Source organism: Tachysurus fulvidraco, chromosome 6 (genome assembly GCF_022655615.1).
Source record: "Tachysurus fulvidraco isolate hzauxx_2018 chromosome 6, HZAU_PFXX_2.0, whole genome shotgun sequence".
Classification (NCBI taxonomy): Eukaryota; Metazoa; Chordata; class Actinopteri; order Siluriformes; family Bagridae; genus Tachysurus; species Tachysurus fulvidraco.
In genome coordinates, this window is record NC_062523.1 from 16,643,942 (window position 1) to 16,670,550 (window position 26,609).

The 26,609-nt window shown below is 39.6% G+C and overlaps 1 protein-coding gene across 1 annotated transcript in view; it reads left to right on the forward strand.

Annotated features, from left to right (window-relative positions):
* The window catches only part of vwa8 (von Willebrand factor A domain containing 8), a 61,395-nt gene that overhangs the window by 19,028 nt on the left and 15,758 nt on the right, over positions 1–26,609 (forward strand). The window contains exons 20-37 of the mRNA XM_027164413.2: positions 1,881–1,952; positions 2,523–2,599; positions 3,302–3,377; positions 5,116–5,251; positions 5,338–5,457; positions 6,086–6,291; positions 7,902–8,053; positions 9,119–9,227; positions 9,317–9,455; positions 10,184–10,371; positions 12,005–12,127; positions 12,703–12,767; positions 12,850–12,975; positions 13,279–13,388; positions 15,808–15,962; positions 16,122–16,314; positions 16,397–16,478; positions 17,315–17,519. Of these exons, the coding sequence (XP_027020214.2) occupies positions 1,881–1,952; positions 2,523–2,599; positions 3,302–3,377; positions 5,116–5,251; positions 5,338–5,457; positions 6,086–6,291; positions 7,902–8,053; positions 9,119–9,227; positions 9,317–9,455; positions 10,184–10,371; positions 12,005–12,127; positions 12,703–12,767; positions 12,850–12,975; positions 13,279–13,388; positions 15,808–15,962; positions 16,122–16,314; positions 16,397–16,478; positions 17,315–17,519 (2,334 nt within the window). The remainder of the gene's footprint in view (positions 1–1,880; positions 1,953–2,522; positions 2,600–3,301; positions 3,378–5,115; positions 5,252–5,337; positions 5,458–6,085; positions 6,292–7,901; positions 8,054–9,118; positions 9,228–9,316; positions 9,456–10,183; positions 10,372–12,004; positions 12,128–12,702; positions 12,768–12,849; positions 12,976–13,278; positions 13,389–15,807; positions 15,963–16,121; positions 16,315–16,396; positions 16,479–17,314; positions 17,520–26,609) is intronic.

A 26,609-nucleotide genomic window follows, 5' to 3' on the forward strand; every position in this document is an offset into this window, starting at 1 on the left:
GCAGCTTAACAGGCCATCAGTCTCCTTACTGTCATTATAATCTACAATTATTATTGTTGTTCTTGTATTAAACTCCAGGTGTTCAAATGATTAGCAGGTTGTCATCGGTAAAACCTTCTATTCTCTCTGCTACAAAAGTGACAGTTAACTGAGACCAAGGTGTTACAATGGTTAAAATAAGTATTGAACACGTCACCATTTTTCTCAGTAAATCTATTTCTAAAGGAGCTGCTGACATGACATTTTCACCAGATGTCGGTAATAGTTCAGAAATTAAGTTATGTGTAATAAAATGGAATGACAGGAAAAAAGTATTCACACTTACTGAAATCTATTTAACACTTCGTACCAAAACTTCAAGACGCCTCCTGTATGGAGAAACTAGTCGCATGCATTGCTCAGGTGTGATTTTGGCCCATTCTTCCACACAAACACTTCAAATCTTAAAGATTCCATTGGTCTCTTCTAGAAACTAAAAAAATGTTTATTCCTTAAGTAGATTTTTTAATTGATTTGAGGCAGGTGATAGGCTGGGCCATTCTAGCAGCTTTATTTTCTTTCTCTGAAGCTACTTGAGTGTTTTACTTGGCTGTGTGTTTGGGATCATTGTCTTGCTGAAATGTCCACACTCATTTTATCCTCATCATCCTGGTAGATGGCAGCAGGTTTTTATCAGTACATATTTCCATTCATCCTTCCTTCAGTTATAAGAAGTTTGCCAGGGCCGTATACTGCAAAACAGCCCCACACCATGATGTTCCCACCTCCAAACTTCACCGTTGGTATGGGGTTTTGGTTTGATGTGCAGTGCCATTTGGCCTCCAAACATGGTGTGAATTATGGCAAAGACTACTGTATAGTTTCCCAGTATTTCACAGACTTGTCTAAATGTTGTGTAGCAAACTTTAAACAAGCTACAATATGGAGTTTTAAGCAAAGTCTTGTGTGGTGAACATACATTCAGGTCATGGTGGTTGAGTGTATTACTTGTTGTTTTATTTTAAACAGTTGTACCTGCTAATTCCAGGTCTTTCTGACCACAAGTAGTCCTTGTCTCTTGCACAACTCTTCTGGTAATTCTTTTAACTATATATGTTAAAACAAGCCTGTCATATGTGATCACCAAATTTTATATACTGCATGACATTTTCTCAGTATGTTTGCTTTAACTTTTTGATAATGCCACCCTGTAAGTGTGCCAGACCATCCTCATGAGGGAAAGAACTCTGGCCTGACCTAGATACTTCCTCTCCCTTTTTGAAAACACTCCCCTGCTATGCTGTTAGAGGACAAGAAAAAGGCAGATGAGAAAAAAGTTCCTCTCTGTCCCACTTCTGAGTGGCCTGCTTTTTGTCTTTTGAGCATGCCCATGAGAGGAGTAGAGCCCACCACTGAGACAAAAATAAGGACATTCACTTAGATATGGCAGCCTCTGTGTCCTGCATGTGGTGAAACCTAACTTGCAGACACTGTACTCTTTCATTGTGTTGGTAGGTTAACTGAAAACAATTAGGGTGTTTTAGGGTTTTCTAAAATTCAGACTACTCAATACACAATGTCCAGCACTCTTTGAATAAATGATGCTCTTTCTTGGGTAGTACCCTCAAGTGTGCTTTTAGTATGAATATTTTTTCCTTCGAAGGTGCATGTAGTATCTGTGGTCCATTTATATATCTTAACGTTTTTGCTAGTTAGTTAAAGTTGATAATTCCTAATAAAGTGGACTGTATTTTGCAGCTCCCTCATTACATTAACCACATAAAGTCCCAGCTTATATTTCAGATATTTGTTTTAAAGCATTTTAGAATTATGAAACATCAATGTAGACGGTATTGCTTTGAGACTTAGACTTTTATGTAATGTCTGTGGCCTCTTTACAGCACATGATGATTATGGAAGACATGCTGAAGGACTTCTTGTTGGGTGAACACCTTCTGCTGGTGGGCAATCAGGTAAATATCAAAATGAACCCACATAAACACATTTAGAGGCTCCTAATATTGTCCCCAATGAATGAGTGATGATCGTCCTGCCAGAGGTGTTCAGTGAGCTTCTTCTTAACACAATCCTGTGGTACAGTAAGAGTTTATTAGCACACTCCAGGGAGGAGTGTGACTTTGAGTCATGAGGCCAAGTTGTTTTGAATCACTTGAGGCCAAACTTTAAATGTAGAGCAGAGGTCTAAACACTAAGGGACAGTGTGAACCAATGAACTAGGACTCTTCATGCCCTACAGCGAGTGTACATTCGCCCACTCCCTACTATAGTTGACTTCCCTGTCCCTGGAAGGAGCGTTCCGACTCCGGATGGAGGGAACGGCATGACCACAGCTGTCACAGTGCTCCCGGGCCTGATAAATAGACTCACACACATTTTTAAATTGAAGCTTATCCTAACAGCCCTTGTGCACAATATTAGGATTCTTTGAATGTCTGTGTGAAGTATGATTGTAAATAAACGATAGTATGGCTACTTTTTGCTTATGCATCATAGTCATTAAGATTGCTCTCTTTGATTGACAGGGTGTTGGGAAAAACAAAATTGTGGACCGATTCCTGCATCTAATGAACAGGCCCAGAGAATATCTGCAACTACACAGGTAAATTTATTCTATATTATAAAACCTTGTTTCAGAAATATTTATACTATCTTCTTTTTAAGTCCACATCCGGTAGAATAGGAAGCGGAATCATTTAGCTCTTAACTCTATAACTAGCGGAATTAGTCATGTCATTTATATTTATGTCAAGATATCAGTTATCAGCCTAAAGCTGTTGAAGTGCTTAGATTTTCTAAGAATCCTGTGATCTTATTATGTGCATTGACTAAAAACAGGCTCCTTCTTTCCAGGGTCAAGTGATTATTTTTGATCCTTTATAATATAGGACATTGTAGCACTTAATGGTGTTCTACATGCTCATTTCAGAACACGTATGTAGTGATATAAAGTTAATACAGGGTCCTTTTCAAAGTTATTTGAAAGTCAACTGTGTCCTACTGGCCTGGTTAGCTGCTCTAATATTAGACCAAAGAAATCACTTCAGGGAATCTCCATGCCAGTAACTCTGCTGAGAAATGCTTCACATCTGAGACCTACAGACATGAGAGCACTCTATCTATTAAATTGTATAATTATGTTGTATAATTATATGGAGAACAAGAGTACAAAACAAATCTACATCAGCTCCCTTAAGAAATTCTCAGGCTGTGTCATGTCTTTACGTTTTGAAACCAAACATTTGGAATAAGATTTTTTAGAAGTTTTACTTAGTGTCTTGTTTTCTGCTCTTGGTTCATACAGAGACACTACGGTCCAGACGTTGACTCTTCAGCCATCTGTGAGGGATGGGATCATTGTTTATGAGGACTCTCCACTGGTTAGTGTTCCTCATACAATCCTGGGTCATTGTCTCAAACATATTCAGTCAAGACTATTCCCACATAATATACAGTTTATGTGCGTACAGTATATACATAGCCATGTCTTAGACACATTAAAATGATCTTTAGTGGCATCCAATATTTATATTGTAATTGATTTCTTTTGTTTAAATATGTTTTCTCAACATGTGTAGATCAAAATGGTGACATGGTGCCTGTGGAAGCAGGGACGAGCTCAAGCGCCAGTTTGTGAATAGACGGCAGAACACTGGGAAGTGAGGAGTAAGGATCCCACGCCTGTGCTAAATTATATTATTGACAGTTTTTTGTTGCAGTGAGCTGTGGCTGTGAAGATAAAAGCAAGAGAGTGCATTTTGAGTTTCCAAAGTCTGCCTCGAGTTTCCTCTTTCCAGGGTTTCGGCACAAGTGTAGCATGTTTGGATTGGAGGCTTTAGGAAAGAGAAAACTGTAGGCAGACTTGAGAAACTCAAAATACACATTATTTTTTATTTTTGCTTTTTAGTGTTTCTTTTCCTCTTGTATCCCTGATACAGCTCAATGCAACAGAGAACAGTAATTAATATAATTTAGCATGGGTGTGAGATCCTTAGCACCCAGTTCCCTCAGCTCCGCCATCCTTTCACAAACCTGTCCTTGACCACGCCCCTTCCACTGTGCCAATATTAAACAGCATTTGCTTCATCTCTATGTAACGGGATTGATGCAGCAGCGCTTTAATCCTTTAGTCCAGGGAAAGGAAAGGGCCAGTGTGGGTTCACGTTTTCGCTACCATTGTCACTGTAATAGCGAAAACTGTTTGATATCAGAGCAGCACTAACTTCTCAAAGGAATAATTAATATACACATCTTAAATATCTCACTCAAAATTTATTAATATGTCTCTGGTGAAATGTGCTGTTCAAGCTGAGAAATCGAAGCAGAGGAGTGAAGAGAGCCATCTCTAGTGATATTAATACTTAGTCAGTTAGTAGTTGATCTTTTGCTAAGCTCCAAAGAGGGCACACTTGTTGCCAGGCACCCACTCTAAAGATGCTCTGATCCAGTTGAGGAAAAGCATGTTAAAGATTCATGAGAGAGCCAGTGAACAGTGTGTACTAATCCAGCAGATCGCTAGTGTCTGCAGTCTGTGTGGTGTCTTGTTAGTGTGAGTTTGTGGCATTTAGGTGTACTGTTTGTGAGCCACGGTTGTGGGTGTCCTTTTCAAATGGGTTTTAATGATGCCTCAGCTCAATACAGAGCCACATCCTTCTTTTCATCTCGTACAACTCTGAGTGTAGCACCTCAATTAGCACTCCTGGCAGCTCTCGGAGTATTAATAGAGTCAACTTTGAAGTGCTCATGAAGCGTTGAGTCCTTTTCGGTGGTTTATAATGTTCCAACCCTGTGCCAGCAGAACAGGCAAACACCACCTGTAAATGATCTGAGATGGGTTATAAAAGAAGTGAAATCAATAGATGAAAAGAAAATTGTTATATATAAGTCATAGACCTGGGTTAGCAGTCCATTTATGCTTTTAAGAAATATACGTCTACATCTGCACTGCCCTATTTCCTGTGCAATTCCTGTCAACACGCTGTGGTTTCAAAGTGAAATGTCGGACATTGTTCGTGAGAGATTAATAGCAGCCAGCAAAGCCAGGACGTCATGACTGTGTGTTAGTGCTATGAAAATGGAACCTTTTTATCTCTGCTTGTCTCCATGTGCTATGTGAAGGTGAAAGCTGTAAAGATGGGACACATTCTGGTAATAGATGAGGCAGATAAAGCCCCCACTAATGTCACCTGTATCCTGAAAACTCTGGTGGAGAGTGGAGAAATGATCCTGGCTGATGGCAGAAGAATAGTGTCAGGTAATAGAGTGAGATTGATAGCTTTTTGCGTTATGTAAATATTAGTATAATGTAGACGTCAAAAAATATTCTTTCTCTCTCTCTAGATCCCATGGAAGCAGATGGGAGAGCCAATGTTATTACCATGCATCCAGACTTCCGCATGCTTGTTTTAGCTAATCGCCCAGGCTTTCCTTTCTTGGGAAACGACTTCTTCGGTGCTCTCGGTAAGACATCTGGCACTGGACATGTCTGATTAAGTGCATGTTTTTTCCTAACATTAACCGAGAACTCTTATTATTCCTGAGAGCTATAAACACAAACACAAATAACAAGAGTAGCACCACTGCCCATATGTGAGTTTCATTCCCAGTAAATTTTACTTGAACATCATTTGAACAAAGCAGCAAACAGTCCTCTCTTTTCTGGTGAAGTCTTTAACCTGATTCAGCTTATCAAGTAAAAGTGTATTGAGCAAGAGCTTTTGTAATATATGAGTGAAATTCTCCTCGCTTTTAGATAACTTTGGTAAAATGTCTTCTCAGAGGGAAAAAAGCATGTCACGGGGATGTACTGTACCTAGGCTCTGTGACTTGGTGACAAATGCACACGCCTTTCAGTCAATTTAGAGAGGACTTAGTTATGCATCAGCATCCAACATGAGTACATTTGTTCTGTGTCTATGTTTGGGAAGGAACACTTAAAGCGAGGTGCTGCATTTGTTTGTAGTTTGAATTATAAATCTGTCAACTTCACGATCTTTCCACCAAAATTGCTATAATGATCACTTTTAATATTCTAGAGCATTAACGTCATAGGATGTGTCTAATATGGCTATATCGGTGTTTGTGTTAGGGGACATCTTTAGTTGTCATGCAGTGGACAACCCGAAGCCCAAGGCAGAGTTGGCTATGCTAAAGCAGTATGGACCCGACGTTCCTGACGCAGTTCTCCAGAAACTCGTGGCAGCATTTGGAGAGCTACGTGCCATGGCAGATCAGGGAACCATCACTTACCCTTACTCCACTCGGGAGGTGGTCAACATCGTCAAACACCTACAGGTACGAAACAGCTTAAAAACAGCGTAGTACTTTCAGTGTTGTCAGCTGGAGCGAGGCAGTGCTGTGGAGGACTGCAGGGTGTGACTGGGAAAATTCACTCAGCCCACTCACTAAGTAAGGAGACACACATCGGCCAGGCTGCCACTCTGGCCCACAAACACAAGTGAATACATGGACACTTACTTCTAGCTATGCAGTTCATTCTCAACACTGACAATGGATTGGATTATTATTAGTTATTAGTGTTAGCACATTTTACTGATGCCATAAATGTAAAAGTCATTTTGTGCCGTTTTTCAGTATAAGATCTAATAAAAATCCAACAATATTTAATATTTGTAATATCCTTTAAACGAGGGACTAGAATTTCATTATTAATTTTAAAAATGCAGCTTATGGTATTTTCCACAAGTTTTATTTTTTTTAAATTACATGTATGACATGACATGTACAGTATAAGGAAACAAGCTTATCAGTGTTGTGTGACAAGTCATGATAATCTCAATAGCATCTCTTTTTGTTCAGTATATATTCAGTACTGCAGTTTGAGACAAGACATGTTACAGATACAGTTAATCCAAAAATGTGAAATAAGTCACGGTTTGTACTTGTAGTATCTTGCTTTAAGTAACGCAGTAACGATTCACAAAAAACAAATAGCAAAAAATTGCAGGATATTCAAGAATCTGGCAAAAAAATCCACTTCTTGCTTGTCATTTCTGATGCTTCTGATCATTTCACACCTTTTATGTCTAATATATGTCGAGACACAATTAGTTCCATTCCATTTTAATCACATCCTGTTGTTTCTCTTCTCTCCTGCACTTGGATTCGAACAGCTGTTGGCTTGTAACCTCTGGGCTCCTCCCTTTTCAGTACCTTATGATTACTCACTGCAGGTCATGTAGCCCGGGATCGATACTTAAGGAATCTATAATAAGTGTCTCTCCACTCATTGATCCAGTGCAGACCTGATAATGAAGAAACAAAAAGCAATTCTCATGCAGTGTCTTGTACAAAATGCCCAGCATTGCTAGGTCATCTCTAAGCCTGCAAAATCTATAGCAACACATCCAACTGTCTTTGAATTGTGTATAGATTTTCTTGTTCTGCGTTCCTGTAATCCCACCTGCGTAAGACCTTTGTCACATATCAAGTCAGAATTGAGTGAACATGATTTTTCGGGTGCCCTGTATATATAACCCGATCACCTTTCTATTTTAAGTTTTATAATACATTTGCCCACTGACTTCTGTGTGTGCAACGTGAGTCTGTCTTCATGGTAACATAGAGGGACATAAATCTGTTTTGGAGTCAGCAGAGCTGGTATCGACAGCAGTATCTCATCTGCCTTAGCTCTCTCACCAGGCCTTCCTCATTAGACACCTGATTCTGCCACACTACTCGCCATACCATGCTATCTGGCTTGAACTCTTCTTTTATTCTTTTATAACAGCCCACATAATATGTGGAGGGGATAAATATTGCTTCTCTGAAGTTTTAAAAGTAGGTTCTTTTATTTCAGGTCATCCAGACGGCAGAGTGTCTGGTTCAAAATAAATCACTATGTAAATGATTCTCATTCAAGCTCTTTATGTTTATCTCGCTAGAAATTTCCAGACGAGGGCCTGGCTAACGTAGTGAGGAACGTGTTCGACTTTGACTCCTACAACAAGGACACGAGAGAGGTTCTGATTGCAGCTCTGCACAAACATGGCATTCCCATCGGAGCCAAACCCACCAGCATCCATCTGGCCAAGGAGTAAGAACCCATAGGATTCTCTCTAACGTGTTGTAACAGGTCTGCTGGTTGTGTACTAACACCATCAGTGAAGAGTTACTACACAGCTTTTATTAACTAAACTCATACTGGATATGAAGCTAATCTCCTGTCTGTCTGCTCCATTTCACACAGGAGTCAGAATTATAGTGTCATCTGATCCCAAAAGTGAATTACCTACAGAGTATGTTGACTTACAAGTCACTGTCATAATAATTATGTCATTATGCCATACACTGTATTAAATTTGACTCCTCACGTAGTATACAGGTTGTAGTAATCTAGCAGGTGTATTTATTTTTAAGGATTTATGTACTTACTGTCATGCCATTTATAGGTATGTTCTCTACCTCTTAATTGAACTGAAATGAACTGAAATAAGACTGACTTGACCACTTGTCGTTTGTTCCATAGTGTACATACAGTATTAATAAATAAAGGAAAATATTTGTTTCTTCCGTCTCATGCTTCTCTCTGTCTCATGTCTTAATTTTCAAATTTGAAAGTGGGAATTCTTTAAAGTCAAATCATTTTTTTGACTGATATTCTTTTAAAATAAAAACAATGAAGAAACAAGTATTTTCTTTTGGACTGGACAATTCACTCTCAACTCTTTGATCCGATTTTTTTGCTTAATGAATTGCCTGTGAAGAGAAGAGTATTTCCGCTTGCTTGAACTAAAGCATGGCAATGTAGTCCTTCCTGGGGAGTAGTGAGAAGCCGCTGAACAGATGTGTGCAGATGGAACTAGCGGAGCAGAAACCCAGAAACAGCTTGTTGTATGCTATCTGCCAGAGAAAGATTAAAGCAAAAAAAAAAAAACCCACCTCATTAAAAAAAGCCATTGTGCTCTTAGGTACTTTGAGGTTATATCATTAGCACCTTGTCATATGTGCACCTTTCTTTTTAAGTTGAGCAGTAAGCAGTTCTGTTGACTAAAACATGACTGAATAAATTATGGTGTATACAAAGAGGGAGGCAGATTTTTACAACAGTCAAGCTTTAAAATGCATGTATATGCTGAATCCCCTATTCTACCTTTTTAAGGTTGCCGTTACCAGACTGTAAGATGGCTGGGTATTGGACTATCAACCACGGTGGAGGTGCACCGCGGAAACTGCTGTGTCCTACCGAATCCCATCGTATAGATATCAAGGTATCACACATCAATGCTAAGTCCAGAGCACTTTTAGTGTCATCTAATGCTGTGCAGTTAATTTGACAATGATGCATCGTGCTCTCCAGGGCCCAGTGTTTTTAAGAGTACAGGGTTATCCATTGGAGAGGCACGAAGCCAGAGCGATGAGCTTCACAGAGGAGTACGCGCACTGGCAGCTGCCCATGAACGAAGTCAACATCATCTGTGACGTCACCACTGATAACGGTAGGCCAGTGTACCAGAAAGCATTTCACCGGAATAAAAGTAGTGGCTGTTAATACATAGATCAGGCTTTCAAATAGCTGTACCGAACATGATAGAGCTGTAGTCTAGTAGCCTAGTGGGAATGTTGCAGCCGTTCTGAGTTGTTGAATCACTGATCTAAAGGTTGCAAGTTCCAATCCCATGTCCACCAAGCTGCCACCACGAGGCCCCCTGAGCAAGGCTTAACCCTCAATTACTCAGTTATAAGTAAATGTAAGTGTAGTTGGAGGACGTCAAGCTGAATAGACATGTTATAATCTTGAAGAGATTTCTCTTCTTGTCCAGTAGCAAGTAATTTAACAAGAATGATTTATAGACCATGTTTAAGACAATGTATGCACAAATACCATCCCTATAAATAACATAATATATATAACAGACTCAACAGAGACAGGCACCAATGTCCATTATAATGTTCAATAGTTTCAGTAGATTAACTACAGCCAGGAAATAGTAATTGCAAAAGTATGGCCAAATTGGTCAAATTGGTTAGTAAATTAACCCAGTAATAAATATAATAACTTTAGGTTGTAATTTTCAGAGCTATAACAAAATTTAAAACCCCAAACCCACATCAAGTTCTCAGCATCTTCAAAACTGAAACAAATCCAGTAGCCTCACTACTTCTTGGCATCCAAAAAGGCTGAATATTGAACTGTTGACAATCTACTTTGTTGTTGTTTTTACAGATATGATTTATGTGGCAACATGTAACCCTGTGTCATTGTATGCCATGCATGAGCGGGCAGACACGCTGCACTCTATTGAGCTGTATGATGTCTTTCCCCGCACTATCAGCGGAGTGTGGCAGCCTTTCATCACTGTGGCTGCACTAGGCAGCCCGCTTAAGGGCCAGGTGGTGCTTCATGAAGAGCAGGTGGGTTTCTTGGACTCTTGCGAAAAACACATGCACACAGACAAAACAATAACATTGTTTCCTCATTAATCCCACCTGCTGGTTTCGCACGATCCATCATTGACTGGATGCTGTTTCACCAGTCATTTTAGAATATAAAAAGGCATATTTTGTTATTATGCTGCTGTTAGTTCTGTGTAAGCCAGCAGATAACTAGTGTGTGTATACAGTCAGATCTATAAGTTTTTGGACAGTGACATCATTTATGTCATTTTGCCATTGTGCAGGAACCTCAATGGATGTCAAGTGGTGACATATATTAGGCAGCAAGTGAACAGTTAGTCCTCAGAGTTGATGTATTGGAATAACGAATAATGGGCAAGTAATTAGATCTAAGCAACACTAAAATGTGCAGCCAAAATGTGATGGATAGATGACTGGATCAGAGCAGCTCCATAACAGTACGTCTTGTAGGGTGTTCCCAGAATGCAGTAGATAATCCTACGAAAATGGTCCAAGGAGCGACATCCGGTAAACACTGTCATTTTGCAAAAACTGTTTAGGAATGGTTTAAGGAACAGGACAATGCGTTTAAGGTGTTAACACGGTGTCCAATTTCTCTAGGTCTCAATCCGAGCAAGCATGGGTGGGATGTGCTGGTCAAACCAATCCAATTCATGGAGGCCCCACATCATAATTTAGGACTTAAAGGATCAAAATCTCTTGGTCTCAGATAGCACAGCACACCTTAAGTATCTTGTGGCGTTCATGCCTTGATGAGTCAGAGCTGTTTTGGCAGCACTAGTGGAACCCAAACAATGTTAGTCGGGTGTTTTAAATGTTATTGCTGATCGGTGTATGAAGTCTGTGCTTTACTAATAACATTTCTTAGGTCTTTGAGGGAAAGGTTGTAACAGTGATATGCCTTTGGCTTAGGGAGGCCTTAGAGATTTGTAAGAGTTTTTCAAACGCCTTCTATGATTATGAGATTATAGCTCTCACGGGTCTCTATGAGCATCTAGCAATACTTTACTTACCTAATACGGCCTTGGAGCTACACACAAAGTACGCAAATAAAATAAATTTGCAAACGCTGTTACATTTCAAGAGCTGTCAGCAGAGGCTAAACATATCTAAAAATACTTTTCAGGGAAAGTGTCTGTGTGTGAAAGAGAAAATGAGCAGGTCTATTTCTAAATTGTGAGCTTCCAGACACCAGAAAGGGAGTCATCCAGAGGTCATGGTTCTCCCAGTAGAAGAAAAACAAAGCATGAATGGAACAGTATGGCCAAAAATCCTGACATCTCTTCTTCAGCCAATTTCACCATCTATTCGGGCCTGATGTAAACTTCCTATTTATAGCACAGACAGTGTGAACTCTATGTCAAGCAGCCCATAAGGAACCCATTAGCCCCCAAATGCAAGAGATAAATCTGAGCTGCTTTTCCATAAAAGTCAATTGTATATTAAGCAGTTCACCTTGAAAGAGGCTTGGTGTAGCCAAGTCACTGTGTTTCATCTTCAGCAACATCACTGCTGCACTCTTACTGCTCGCATTTTAAAGGCCCAAAAAGGGAATTCATAATTAAGAGCTGCCAAATGAGTAGAAAGTTAGGAGTGAATTATATTCAAAATGATTCTCTGCTGTCTGTAGAGTAACACAGTGCTGCATGTGGACCTGGCAACCGGTGCGGTGAGGAGACTTGTCCTGTCTTCGGGTAAAGAGGAGGAACCCATGCGCAAAACCTCCAACTGGTGGAATACAAAAGACTCTGAGGTTAGGTCCTGGTACATGCCAGGTTGTTTTCACTTGGATTCATTATAAAGCATTTTTGAAAACAAAGCAGATATTATAGACAAGGTGACTGAACATGGGCACCATAGAGAAAAACTTAGCAGTGTCCTGTGTATGATGTCAGTAGGTTTTGCTTCTGGATGAATAGAACTTGGTAGAAAAGCAGATTATTGGTTATTGTCCAAAAAGAACATTAACACTGACATTTCTACATTCCAAAATGACTGTAGGCCAAAAAAAGTCACTGAACCACAATCTCATGTATTACTGGTAGATTTATTTTAAAAAGATGTATGAAGAACTGGTCAGTGTGAGTGGACTACAATGTCAAGTCACTTGTGGCAACTTAACTTGACATGATTGGAACTGTTATTAAATTAATAGGAAACAAGTCATGTGTACATGTAGTATTAATACTGAAATGACACAAGGCAAATGTTTTGTCCTTCTTCCAGAAAAGCTAAAATAAAGAAATTTCTACAGCAAATTAAGAGCTGATCATTAGTGACATGTAAGTTTCAAGTAGTAATAACATTCAAAATATTATGTTGCTACAGTCAGCTTACAAAATGTGCCGGGAGTTTGCCCACAAGAACTGGATCCTGTTCTACAAAGCTGATGGGTGAGTTTGTCTCTTTCTGTTTTAGTGTTCTTTACTGAGAGCCTCTTCTTGTAATGACAGGCTCTCTGCTTTACATTGACAGGAATCAGCTGGATGTTCTGGATGTGCTGGAGGGCCAGGTCCACACCATAACTCTCCCAATCAATCTTAAGGCTGTATTCTTGGTGGCTGAAGACCGCTGGCTGTTAATTGAGAGCAAAACTGACAGGTGCCTTCGTTCATCCAATCCAAATGGACAGAAATTCCTTTGTGATATGTTTCTAGTGTTAGTGTGTGTGTGATTGTGCCCTGTGAAAGACTGGTATCCTGTCCATGGTGTACACTGCATTGTCCCCGAAGTCTCCTGGGACAGGGTCAAGGTTCCCCATGACCCAGTAGGATAAGCTGTTGTAGACGGATGGATGAATGGATGGATATTTTTGCTACTACTCTGTGTGCACTGTAACTGCTATGACTTTTTATGCAATTAGCATTCTATTAATTGAAAATGGGCTTGTTTTTCTGGATACAGGAAGTTCCTTTTGACCAAACCCATGCACATGGGAGTAGAGGAGTCAGATGTCTGCCAGCTTCATAACATTAGTGAAGACAGTGTTAGCAGTGGCTTTGGTACCAGCTCAGGTAAAGCAACTATGTTAATATATTCAAGAATAGTTTATTTCTGTTTTAGAGTTCTAGCATTCTGTATACAATATTTAAATGGGTGTTGCATCATTCCAACCTTTCACATTTCGTTAACAATGGCCAAGATGTTTACAGCCAGTACAAAAATGTATGCATAAATATCTTTTTCTTTTCTTTTTTTATTGTATTTCTTAAGTTTCATTCACACATGCAGCGATTTTATCTCTGTAAGTCTTCAGTGGATGTGCTATGAAGTCACCATTACTGGTTGCCATAGTAATAAAGTTTCACAATGGATGGCAACAAATCAGTTTTCTTCCTGCTAAACTTAGACATTCTGTATCTAAAATCTGCCAGTTTTTTATATATGTATCAAATCATATGATTTAGATCATATGCACTATACTGTCTTCACTCCCATTGGCTGTCGCACCAAGTTGCTTGAATAAGGTTGAACTTTTTCCAACTGGACACACCCACATTTTCTCAACAACACTTGTTGTCACTTGTTTTGCCAGAAGTGACCAGCTAACATTGAAAATGCTTCTCCAGGCATTAATAATTAATAAAAAGGCAAATAATAATTACAAGTTATTATTATTGTTATTATTATTAAACTTAAAAATTATTATTTGCTATTTGGAACAATGCTGCACCATCAAATTGGCTACCCACAAACGAGGCTTCGGACAGATCATTAGCAATGATGCCTGCGATGCTGTACATGTAACCAGACTTGTGCTTTACTCATGTGTGCTGTGCTCTCATGAATTGCTCCCTGGTTCTATTCATCCAAGTAAAGTTAGCATGCGTAATTTGACTTATCTGTAGGCATAATGCAATCTGTGCAGTGTTAGTGTCTTCACACAGATGTCTGAGATCAGTGCTTTCATCACTAAGGATTTTATTTATTGTGGAATCTAAGTAAGTATGTACGTCTTCAGCCTGACTAAGTAGGATGCTAAGATGCAGTCTTGTAAGGTCTGAGATTTATTTCTTTTTTGTGTGTAAGTGTTTGCTTAAGGTGCAAGTACATTTTGAAGTCTTTCCACATTTACAGACTGCAGATTCAGGTTCATTCTTCCCACTTAAAGATGGCTTCTCTCAGTGATACAGTCATCTCTCACTTTCCATATAGGGAGACACTTATTTCATTATGGAAGCGCTCTTGGAAAGGGTTTAACTTTGTTGGTCTGATTAATGATAGCAATCGTTTGAAGGCTTTATGGCTCATTTGATGCAAAATAAGCGCTGTCTGTTTTCAAAGCTTGAAATAGCAGGTGAAATAAATTGCTTCACTGTTGTTTATCTCCTGCTGAAATTTTGTTTGTGAAAGGAATATCTTGATGTTTGACTCCTCTGATGAAAAGCCCCATTTCAGATGATCTTAATCTCTTCAGTTTATCACTTTATATGGCTTATAAGTATCACACAGGCATAAGACTGCAGCAGGGGTGGGAGATATAACAGAAAAACATCATAGCACAATCCACAGTGTAGCTTACAAAAATGCTAAACAGCAGTCTCTTATTTTAAAAAAACACAGATTTTGCAAGATTATAGCTCAACATAGCCGAATTCCCCGAATCCGATTGCTTAAAAGGTGTTGATTAATTTTTCTGTAATAGCAAATTCGACAGCTGGCTGCAATTCAAATGATAGTTTTGTATTAATGCACTCCTTCTACAACAGTGCTGTTGCTATAGAAACAACTCCTTCATTGTTCTTGCACGGCAGGCGATCAACATAATCTAAGGCTAAAAAAAGCACATTATCATTTAACAGAGAAAACATAATTATTGATATTTTGATGTTTTCTGTAAGAAGATGTTTATTCGACCTTTATGGAATGATTTGTAAGACAATGAGTTTTCTGCCATGGGAGAGTAATCAGGACACAGGACAGTTAAAGAGGGAAAGAATATGTAGCACTTAGCATTGGACCACATCATAGCACCACATTATGGAACTGCATGCCCTGTTGTGTTTTATGCTTTAAATATCATAAGGCGGAAAATTTTAACAAGTAGTGAAAAAATATACAGAACCCAGACAGTTGCTGACACAACAAATCTCAGAAAGGTGAAGTAATTTCTGGAGCGATGGAGATGGAGTGTCATTGAGCTCAGCGTCATTTGGTGCACTGGGTAAATGCACAGTTCGGGACAGAACCTGACATTTGTTTTGAAAAATGGCATCTTAATCAAGCTGAGTTTGACAGGATGTCATGAGACACACCAAATTATGGCCAGTTCGAGTGAAATATTCAGATGTCATCCATCAACATGAGCACACCAAGAAAGACCCCTAACTCTCTCAAGGCTTTTACAACAAGCAGCGGTGGAGTAATGGTCATGGCCGTGATAGCTAACCCACACTGTTTATGATCTCATTTGTCTTGTATTTCATGGCTCAGGGATGGACCCTGGCACTCTTCAGGATGTGTTCAGTGATCAGCTGCCAAATGAGAACCTCAGTGCTGCCCTGGGACAAAAGATCGTCTCACCAAACCGCCTCATCTGTGACAACACCACCTACGCTAACATCGTCGTGGGCTTTCCAGACCTGCTGGTGAGTAGCTGTCATAACACATCAATCACCCATCCTGTTGCCCACAGTATGACACACTGCATCAGTGTTATTAAGTTCAAAACAGGTCTGAAGTCCTCATGTTATGGAGGGAGACCTGACTGATTCAGAAACCTTTTACTGTTTCACTCTTTCATTCAGTCTCCAAATGAAGTGTACAGCTTTCAGAGGAAATCATCCCTAACTGAAGGCAGAGGGCCCGACATGATTTTTGGGTCAAGTCGCCGCACAGGTCCTGCGAAACGGGTCAACTGCGTCAGCCTTTTAGCAGCCAATCAAATTGTGCGAGCTCTTCCCCCTACACAAGTACCTCTGGCTGAGATCTATCCAAAAGGTGCGGGGACAAAGATTAACCAATCCTTAGATTACACAACAAATAATATATTTCATATTGTATCATGTAAATTTAACTACAGATATCACACCACCTTTGACTTCTGCCTACCTGGAGGTGACGGATCTGAACACCAAGAAAGTCAAGTATATTCCAGTGCCAAGGTAAACACACTGGTTTCTTAGGAAAACTCATTGTGTTAGTTTTTTATGTTGGTTGAGCAGTGTGTCTGACCAGAATTTACAGAATGCTCCAGTGCCCCCTGCTGTCCAGGCGAGATGACGTTTAAATAGCAGAGAAAGCTGTTTGAGTGCACGTGTTTTTGCTCCTTATGATTATAGAATAGTGTGGAAAAAAGAAAATGTAACTCTATTTTTCAACATAACAACCAGCAATTCCAAGTTAAAACTAAAACAGATGAGACAACAGAAAGAGGACAACAATAAAAACATGAGAAAAAAATCAAGATGGCATGATGGCACCACTTGATGTATGCCAGGGTGGATACAAATCTTTAGCTGATTTTATTTTATTAATATAAACAGCACTGCCTGATTCAAATCACAGGTTTATATCAGTGCATTTGTTCTAATATGTTAATGTTTCTTTAGTAAGAATTTATTCTTTTATAAGTGATAACAAGAACTTGTTAAGGACATGTTCAGCAATGTTTAATGTAACTATAAACTAATACAGCCTGGCTGTATAGATTTAAATAAATGTTGTATATTGGACAGTTTTTATTACTTGTCATAAGGTTTGCAGACTATTGTATTTTATAATATTAAATATCAGCTAGGAATTCAGGTCTTTACATTGAGCAAAATTATACATTTTGCCTTTTCTAGTATCTGGCTTAACTGTGTAATGTGATCTAACTTGCTTTCTAACACCACAGAGAAAAACATTGATTTGTAAAAAAGAAAGATTCCTATTTAAATATATTAAATTGCATCACAGCAGATTCTTGATATTCTTCCCATGTTCTCTGATCCTACAGGACAATGTCCATGTCTCCTTACACAGCGTGGATCTCTAAGGTGTCAGACACCGATGTGCTGATCGCTCCACTGGGCTCTGGTGGGGTTGTGACTGTAGATATGGGTGGCTATGTGAGGGTGTGGGAGACAGGTTTGGACAATTTGCAGCGTTCTCTGCTGGAGTGGAGGAACATGATCGGCTCAGAAGATGGCCGACCTGTCCAGGTAAGAGAATCTTTGCAATGAAGGAATGTTTTATTATAAATACAGAGATTTAGGGTGCATTATCATTTTATAATGGTTTCATTTGCAGTTTTTTATTTGGCTCATATTTCTGTTGCAGCACATGGCCATAAGGTGGCAGGCTTGAGCCTCTAAGTGGTCCTCTTTAGACTTTGGCATTAAAAAGCACATTTTAAAGTTAACTTCATATTCAAATAATTAGTCATTTCTTTACAGGTCACTGTACTTTGCTTTTATTTAAGTTTATGTTAGCTGTTCTACTTTCTAGTGATCAGTGTCTGTTTTGTTTACATCTGTTATCACTTTTTGCCCACTCCACATTTTATCTTGATAATTTTTACTTTGGAGGGCATGGTGGCTTAGTGGTTAGCACGTTTGCCTCACACCTCCAGGGTTGGGGGTTCGATTCCCACCTCTGCCTTGTGTGTGTGGAGTTTGCATGTTCTCCCCGTGCCTCGGGGGTTTCCTTCCGGTACTCTGGTTTCCTCCCCCAGTCCAAAGACATGCATGGTAGGTTGATAGGCATCTCTGGAAAATTGTCCATAGTGTGTGAGTGAATGAGATTGTGTGTGTTCCCTGCGATGGGTTGGCACTCCGTCCAGGGTGTATCCTGCCTCGATGCTCGATTATGCCCGAGATAGGCACAGGCTCCCCGTGACCCGAGAAGTTCGCACAAGCGGTAGAAAATGAATGAATGAATTAATTTTTACTTTGATATTTATGTAAAAATAAAAAAAAATCCTCTATAAACCTTTCTTTATTTGACAAGTTTTCAGTACTTCGGCTAGGTGAATGAGATGTAAACAGCTTATTCAGTTGAACTACTTCTCTGAATTTGGTTTGCAAATATGTGAAAGGTCTGTCCACTCTACCCCACTCCACCCTGTTTATTCATTACATCACATGAAATCCGTAGATGAGAAGAGCATTAAGGAAGATTACATGAGAACTGTGTGTTCTTACATTCTGATATGCTTTTGACTTGTAGTCACACACCTGGTAGAGGATAGCTACTAATGTGGTGGCTATGCAGTAATCTCCTCTCGGTGGCTTGATTTTATACTGTGATTCTTCATGTCCTGCTTTACATACACTGAGTCTGATCCTTAAGGTGTTTTTTACTCACAAATTGCTCCAGGTAGAGACCTGTGGATTCCTGAACTCTTTCACGGCACTCTCCAAGCATTCATGGCCTTTGCTCCATCACATATATTTACCTAGATTTCTTTTCTCGGTGCGTTCTTTCCACTAAAGCTCTTTAAACACTCAAAGTAGTAACACAGGTTTTCTGTGTAGCCAGTGTAAAGGTATGGCATGTGTATGTATGTTCACGAAGGGGGTGTAAGAGTAGGAGGGAGAGAGGAAGCGCGGCTGAATCTGACCTTACTGTTGATGCTTTGAGATCGAGATTTATAATGAGATTTGAAGCTGTATTATCATGTTTTAGGACCGAGGAGATCCTTAACTTTCAGGCCTACAGGAGCTCTCCCAGTACCCACACACCGGCTCTAATCCTATCATGCCTTATTTCCATAGAGACACAGTGTGTGTGTTGGGTGTTGAGTCAGCTGGACTCTGTGGGTGTCCTCAGCTGGAGAGTTTGTGTGGAACACTGTGGGATGTGGGATTAGATGACATCCTAGATTAGAGAGACGGTGTTGTCTTTAACACACTTTGAGGATGACTCACAGCACTTGCAGCTGCTTTTAGTTGGTTTTGTCAATTCAATTCACTGTGCTTAGGTGATGGACTGGAGATCCATCAAACTCCATATATTATACTTAAAAACTGAATTTTAGAGGAGCACTTGTTGCCCTGTTAGGACAGATTTGTCTTTGTTCTCTCAAACTCTCAAAGGGTTTCCTTTTGAAATCTGGTTCCACTCAAGCTTTCTTCCTCATATCGTCTCAGGGAGTTTTTCATTGCCATTGTCACCTCTAGCTTATATGACTTATCCCTCATTATTGATCAACTAAATCAACTAACTAAACTAATTAACTAAACTAAATGTTTAACTTTTTTATTCCATTTTATTCCTGAAGAGCTGCAATTGGCATAGTCGCAAAGACTATGCCAATTGTTAAAAGTCCTACACGAATAAAATTGAAAAATGAGCTAGTCCACCAAGCAAGGGAATGAATGCTCCAGTGTCTTTTTCATTTTTATCTGAACAGTCAGATTGTTCCTATCCATTCCACTATGAGTCACTTTTATTTATATGGCACATTTGACACCAATTTGGCATCTGTCCAAAATGTTGAATGTTAAAAGCAAATAAAATAAAACTTAATTAATTCAAACTTCTGTTGTCACAGAATGCAGTTTAATGCAGTGACAAACTGTGCAAGACAAAAAAAAGACTAAAATACTCAAAGTAAACCAGTAGAGAAAGTGATTATATATACATCACAACAAGCTATAACTATTTTATTGTTGTAATGCAGTGATGTAATAAAAAAAAACATACAAAATATATGTTACTAATTCAGATGACAGGCGCTGAAAGAACAAGTCTGGATTCTGTAAATTGTAAGAAATTAAGGGGAATAATTTTCTTAATTGGATTTTTAAAAAATGTATTGTAAGATTTTTCATATATAAGATCAATAAATGTACTATATGTAATAACATTTGCTTGTATTTCAGTAATCAGCATGTATGATAACTCTTGTCCACAGCTACATTGCTGCTGAGGCCACACACTTGTGTATTGCATGTAGAAATCTTTCACCATTGGAATTGGACCTGATGTATAATGATGTATAATACTGTTCTGGTCCAAATTCCTTAGATTGCTCTGCAAAATGAGTTAGTGGCGAGAGTGACATAGATATTAGAGCAGCAGACTCCAGCAATAAGAGCGTCTCTTTGAGCTCATACCGGGATCCCTGCCACCTGCCTCATTCCACTGCTATAGGCACATTCCCTCTATTCGTCGTTCACTCTGTCACATTTCCTCCCTCATTCTCACCACTTTGTCTTCTTCACCCACTGTTTACTCTTATAGATTTTCACACTCAGGCATGCTTTTGAATGGTGCCTCTGTTACAAAGAATAGCGGTGCATGCCTTCAGCCGTGGGGTTTTTCAGTTCTCTGTCTCATGCCTTCCTGGATTAATGAGCCTGTAAATTTCCCTCCAATCTCACAGGCTGGTCCCACCTGGAGTGGATTTACGAGGAGGGTCGAGTCAAAGTGAATCGCTTTTGCTTCACATGTTTAAACACTGCATGATAGAAAACTGATTGATTCTGTACTGTAGCTCTGTGCGCTCTCTACAAGAAAGTCACCTCATGTTTAATATGATTGATGGCACTAGGCCTGGCATTCTGCTGAACTTCCGACAGCAGTCATCTACACGCATGCCAGTTGGATTTGAACATCTATTTTATTTGGATTATATCGGCACTTTCTTTTGTCAACACTGTGAAAAGAAATTGTTTGAGTATATCCAGTAATTGACAGTAGTTTTTTTTTGTTCGGTGCTGAATCTGCATCAGCTTGTCCAGGCATGGCCTATGGAGCAATAGTTGATTCCGAACAAGATCTGTGTGAAGCCCGTTGTTTTGTGGGAAGCCTTCACTCTGCCCTTTAACCCCATGAAAGAGTCCATTATGAGGTCATGGCTGTCTCTTGGGTCTGTCTTTCCTCTGTCCATGGCTAACACTTTGCTCTGTTCCCTTTATTAAATTCACATTATTAGAGCACAGCACTCTCCTACACAAGCTGACGTCAGACCTGTGGAATGTCTGCTTTTGTTCCAGTACTTATATTGTTCCCTGAGGCAACTGATGAAATTTCTGTAGTACTAAGAAAAAAACAGACACTTTGTCTTACTAAGTTTACCGTGCTTTAGAATAATAAAGACATGGACGAACAGGCAAGTGAAGACAGATACTTGAGTGACATTAATGGTCTTTCAGTTATTGGACATTCTGCGAGGCAAGAATAGCTTGACATTGTACAAGTCCAGTCGTTTAGTGTAGTGAAATGATGTATAGCCCGTGTCCTGGTGAAACACAGGATAGCCATGTGGGGAATGAACATGTATGTTATTCATGATGCCTGACGTCAGTGACTCTCTCCAGGCCAACCATATATGTTCTCATGCAGGACAGAGCCGAATGCTTTTCTCCAGTTTAAAACAAGTAACCAGAGAGAGAGTGTCAGGAAGTCAGTCATTCTAACAGGTGCAAGCTGAGATCCCTGTTTGTTAGTGATTAAAGGGAAGCGGACACTGACTCATCTCTGACCAGCACTTAGTCTTAAACTGGAGAAACACTCGCAATGGCATTAAAAGAGGCAGGCGACAAGTGGCTTACGAAACGAGAGAAATAGTCTGATGACTGATTCATGATTCATGCTACAATTCGATGTGGCTAATCTGTGACTTCAAAAGCACCATACTGTATGCTGTATTTGCGTAGTGTCTCAATGCAATGACGAAATATTCTTTGAATGTTTGAAAGTTTGCCTTTGAATGTCTCTGATTACACATGATTCAGTTATGTTTCAAATAGGTGGAGCCCAGCGCTAGAGAGGGACCACAAAAGTTCAGTTAAGATGTCTTGTCATGTTGTATTCAAAATATAGTATGAATTTAAACACGGTTGGTAACCCCAAACAATATCATACAATAATTTATCATACAAGAAATACAGAGGGAAATATATTAAAAACGATAATGTTCTACTTGTAAAAGCAAAAAGACAGGAGCAAATATATTTCTTTTAGGGGGCCCATAATTCTTAGCTACAATCCTGCATTTACTTAATTTAAAATGTCCTTTTGAATCAAAATATAAGGGGTAAACATAGTAATTGCCAAAAATGCAGCAATTAAACCTGCTTGAATTCATATTTCTATGGTAATTATACTGAAACCGCAGATTTGATGAAATACTGTATGATATATCTGTGGATATAATTCATCTGATTTTTAAATCAAAACTGACATTAACATGTAGGAAACAAATATTCTTTGATGAACCGAAATTATGATTCATGAACTGACCCCCATTTTAAATTGCCTGAAAGATTTTTTTAAAAGATAACTCATCCCATAATACCCCATAATAACATGCCATAAAGTCAAGGTTTCCCATGATTGCTCCAGAATGAAGGCATGTGCATGAAGAATCCAACTGACAGTGTTTAGGTTGAGAAGTGTTTTGGATGATAATCATCAGTGGATCTTTATCTCACAGCACAGAGATATGGAGAAGAGGCAACAATTCCCCTTTAACCTCTAGAACATTCTGTCTGCTGTCTGCAGATCAGAGACTCAGATTAAGGGGTGTGCTGTATACATGTTCTCCATGCAGTCCACAGGTATCTGTATACAGACATGAGTGTGTGTGTGTTTGTGTGTGTGTGTGTGTGTGTGTGTGTGTGTGTGTGTGTGTGTGTGTGTGTGTGAGAGAGAGAGAGAGAGAGAGAGAGAGAGAGAGAGAGAGAGAGAAACACAAGCAGGAGTCATACTGTATGTCTCTGGAGCTTGATCTGAACGCATGCTTTTCATGTAGCCACCTCTGTCCCAATGTCCTCAAGTCTGTGGTATGGTAAGTGTCATCGCCTTTCTGTCTCTTATGTTCGTCCATGTTGAGTGTCATCCAGTATCTCAGTCTCCAAGTGTGAAGCGCTCCAGCAGCTGGGGAAACATTCCACCCTGCAGGCTGTGTGGCTGATGCGCCTGTGTGAAAAAGCTCTATTTGGATCCACCTAAGATCATAAAGCATTAATTCTATTGGATCCGTTACAACTGAAAAATGACCGGTCTAGCACTTTCCCTGACAGCAGTCATCTTTAAAAAGCATAGTGTTTGGTTTCCTGCTGCTCTCAGATGCAGGATATTATTCAAGACACACTTCACTGTTACGTCTGCCATCAGTGGTAATGGTTCGACTCCATGCAGTTTGCATTAATCATTAATACACATTTTTTATTAAAATAGTTGATTATATAACCTAGTTTATTAGTCCATTTATCAAACCCTCAAGATAATGTCCTCTGTTGGTTCAAACTGGTACATACTATGAACCTCTATAGGAAGCAAACTGAGTAAATGGTTATGGAGTGAAAGTCTGGCTTTGATATAATTAAAGGTCCTTGTAGGACTTCCTTATTAGTATTTAGTAACGTCCTCCTCTTAGTTTGTGCTTGTTGCTGATTTCCGTGGCTATGCCAGGACATCTCACTGTGGAGCAGCAGACTCCGAGCTGGGCATTCCTGACATTCCGACCCAGGATGTCGCTGTGGCCGCTGGGCTGTAGGAGGTTAGATCTGACCTAGTCTCAACCTCAGACGCTTCGTCCACAGTCTAAGGAGCGTCTGAAAACTTTTTTACACTTACAAGGTCAATGCTTCTGTGTTTTGAAGATTGCCTATGCATTTGTCCCAAATTTAAGCGTTATAATGGAATTTCACACTGACCAGTGCTTAAACAGGATAGACTTATCTTCAGAATTCACGATATTTAAAACAGTGAAGACAGCATCAGTTTCCACTCCTCTCACCCAATCTGAGGCTACAGCAGGCACAGGACCTGAATATTGGGGAAAAAAGACCATGTAATTTTTTTTTCAGTCTGCAGCTGCCATTGTGCGTTTTCTGAGATTAACCAGACTGGTCATTCTCCCATGACCTCTCTCATTAGGAAGGCGTTTCCTCCCACAGTAGCACTGCTCACTGGTTTTTCACACTATTCTTTGTAAACTGGAGACTGTTGTGTGTAAAAATCCTCAGAGATCAACAGTTTCTGAAATATTCAAACAGCCCTTCTCTCACTAAAACCCATGCCATGGACAAGTTCACTCAGATCGTGCTTTTCCCCCATTCTGATGTTGACCTACATCTGCATGATTATATCCATTGTGCTGCTGCCATTTCAGTGGATATTTGCATAATTACATGCATGTGTAGGTGTTTCTAATAAAGTGGACAGTGAGTGCATGTCATTCACTAGAGGTGATGTGAATGAAGCTTGAAACTCAGACAAATAATATCTATGTCCAAGTTTACATACGTAATTTGTGCTGCAGTGCTTTTGCTACTTTGATTTATTTATTTTTTTTAAGCATTGCATCATTACAGAAATGAAAAAAAAGTATTTTGTGATCATTTGGAATGTTACTATTTGATTAATATCTGAACTGACTTTGTGAAACACTTAACCTGTGTATGCCCCTTGGATGAGAACTTGTTGGATTTGTCTCCCCACATTCTGTATATAGAGGCAATGTGTGAAAAGAAGAATGTATATTTTAGTACACTTCAAAACTTTACATATCAGTGCAGACAGACGTCAGAGCAAACACAGTGGGGCCTGAAAGCGCAAAACGGGCCAAATGTGCAGTGTGTGGCACTGTAGATAAGAAAAACACAAGCCTGTACAGTACAGTGGAGTGCAATCTAGTTACTCATTCAGGCTACAGCACAGTACCTGCATATTCAAAAAGCTTCTCAAATATCAAAAAGCTTATTAGGCAGGGTGACCACAAGAAGTGCGAGTGGATAAAGCCCTCCACCAACCCAATACACTGAACACTTACTGAAAGATCAGTAGGATTGTATATTCTCCATTAAGGTTTTAGCTACTGTAGGTAGATGTTAAACTTGAGGGCAAGAAAATGGCAAACGAACACACCTAAAAGACTGCGATTTTATACCAGTATGTAACCAGAAAGCAAACATGTAAGATCATGCAATGCAATAATGTATTGTAATCCTACCTCAAGTGCCCTGAACACAAGAGATAAAAAAGGTCATCAAAAGAATTAGTGTTTGTCCTTGACCAGTTTAGTCACAGTATATCACTAATATGGGATTCAACTACAAAATAGCCATAATGAATGTCAATAAAACTACTACTGCAACAGGTTCTGACTCTGAACTGATGACTTCTCATCGTCTCGTATAGATATTATGACCCACAGCTGTGCTTTACACACTGCAGTACTGCAGTGCCAAATGCTGTAAATGTAAATAAGCGTTTATGATATCAATCGATAAAGTGATTTCTTGAGGCTATATAAGATCAGACATGCAGCATCATTATGTTCGAATCAGTCTTGAGATCATCTGAGTAAGAATATTAGGGAAGAATTTCTAATATTGAGTGACGTGACATACGGCTAAGTACGGTGACCCATACTCAGAATTTGTTCTCTGCATTTAACCCATCCAAAGTGCACACACACACAGCAGTGAACACACACACCGCGAACACACACACCGTGAACACACACCCGGAGCAGTGGGCAGCCATTTATGCTGCGGCGCCCGGGGAGCAGTTGGGGGGTTTGGTGCCTTGCTCAAGGGCACCTCAGTCATGGCCAGCCCGAGACTCGAACCCACAACCTTTGGGTTACGAATCAGACTCTCTAACCATTAGGCCACGACTGCCCCCAATTTTTACAACAAAATGTGAGGGTCATAATAAAAAAAGCATTTGACATGTGTTTGTTTGTGCACACATGCATGCATGTTTATGGGATTATGAGTACTCTTATACATCACCTTTTTGATCTTCAGTGACCTATAAATCAGTGAGTGACAGACTGATCCGAAAATGTGCATTAACTAGGCTTACATGTTTAATTTAGAAGATTGGCCCACTTTTACACATCTCCTTGATGCCATTTGCAAGGGTGGCCTAAAAAAACACCTTTAGCCTGAATGTGGTACTGTATTTTTTTTATTACACTTTAATTTCATAGAGTTGTAGTGTGATCAGGTAGGACAGTTAGACTGCTGGAATGTCTCTGTGTTTGTTCAGTCCCATTCTAGGCTCCTGCAGAATTTTGGCTGTTCGGTTTACTCTCTCTTTCTTCTCCGTCTTCTTTCTTTTTTGCCTTGAGGCACTGCAGGAGAGCCGGGTCTTATCTGATTGAGCTCGGTTTGTTGACGCATGAACAAAACAATAGCGGTAGCTCTCGACAGTTGTTGTGGTTAGACACACCTGGATAATTCTCACCCACTGTCTGTGAGCATGTGTGGACGACGTGTGTGTGATATACGTTGTTGAGTCCTATAACCACATGTCAATCATGCATGTGCTACACAAACTGAGTTTAA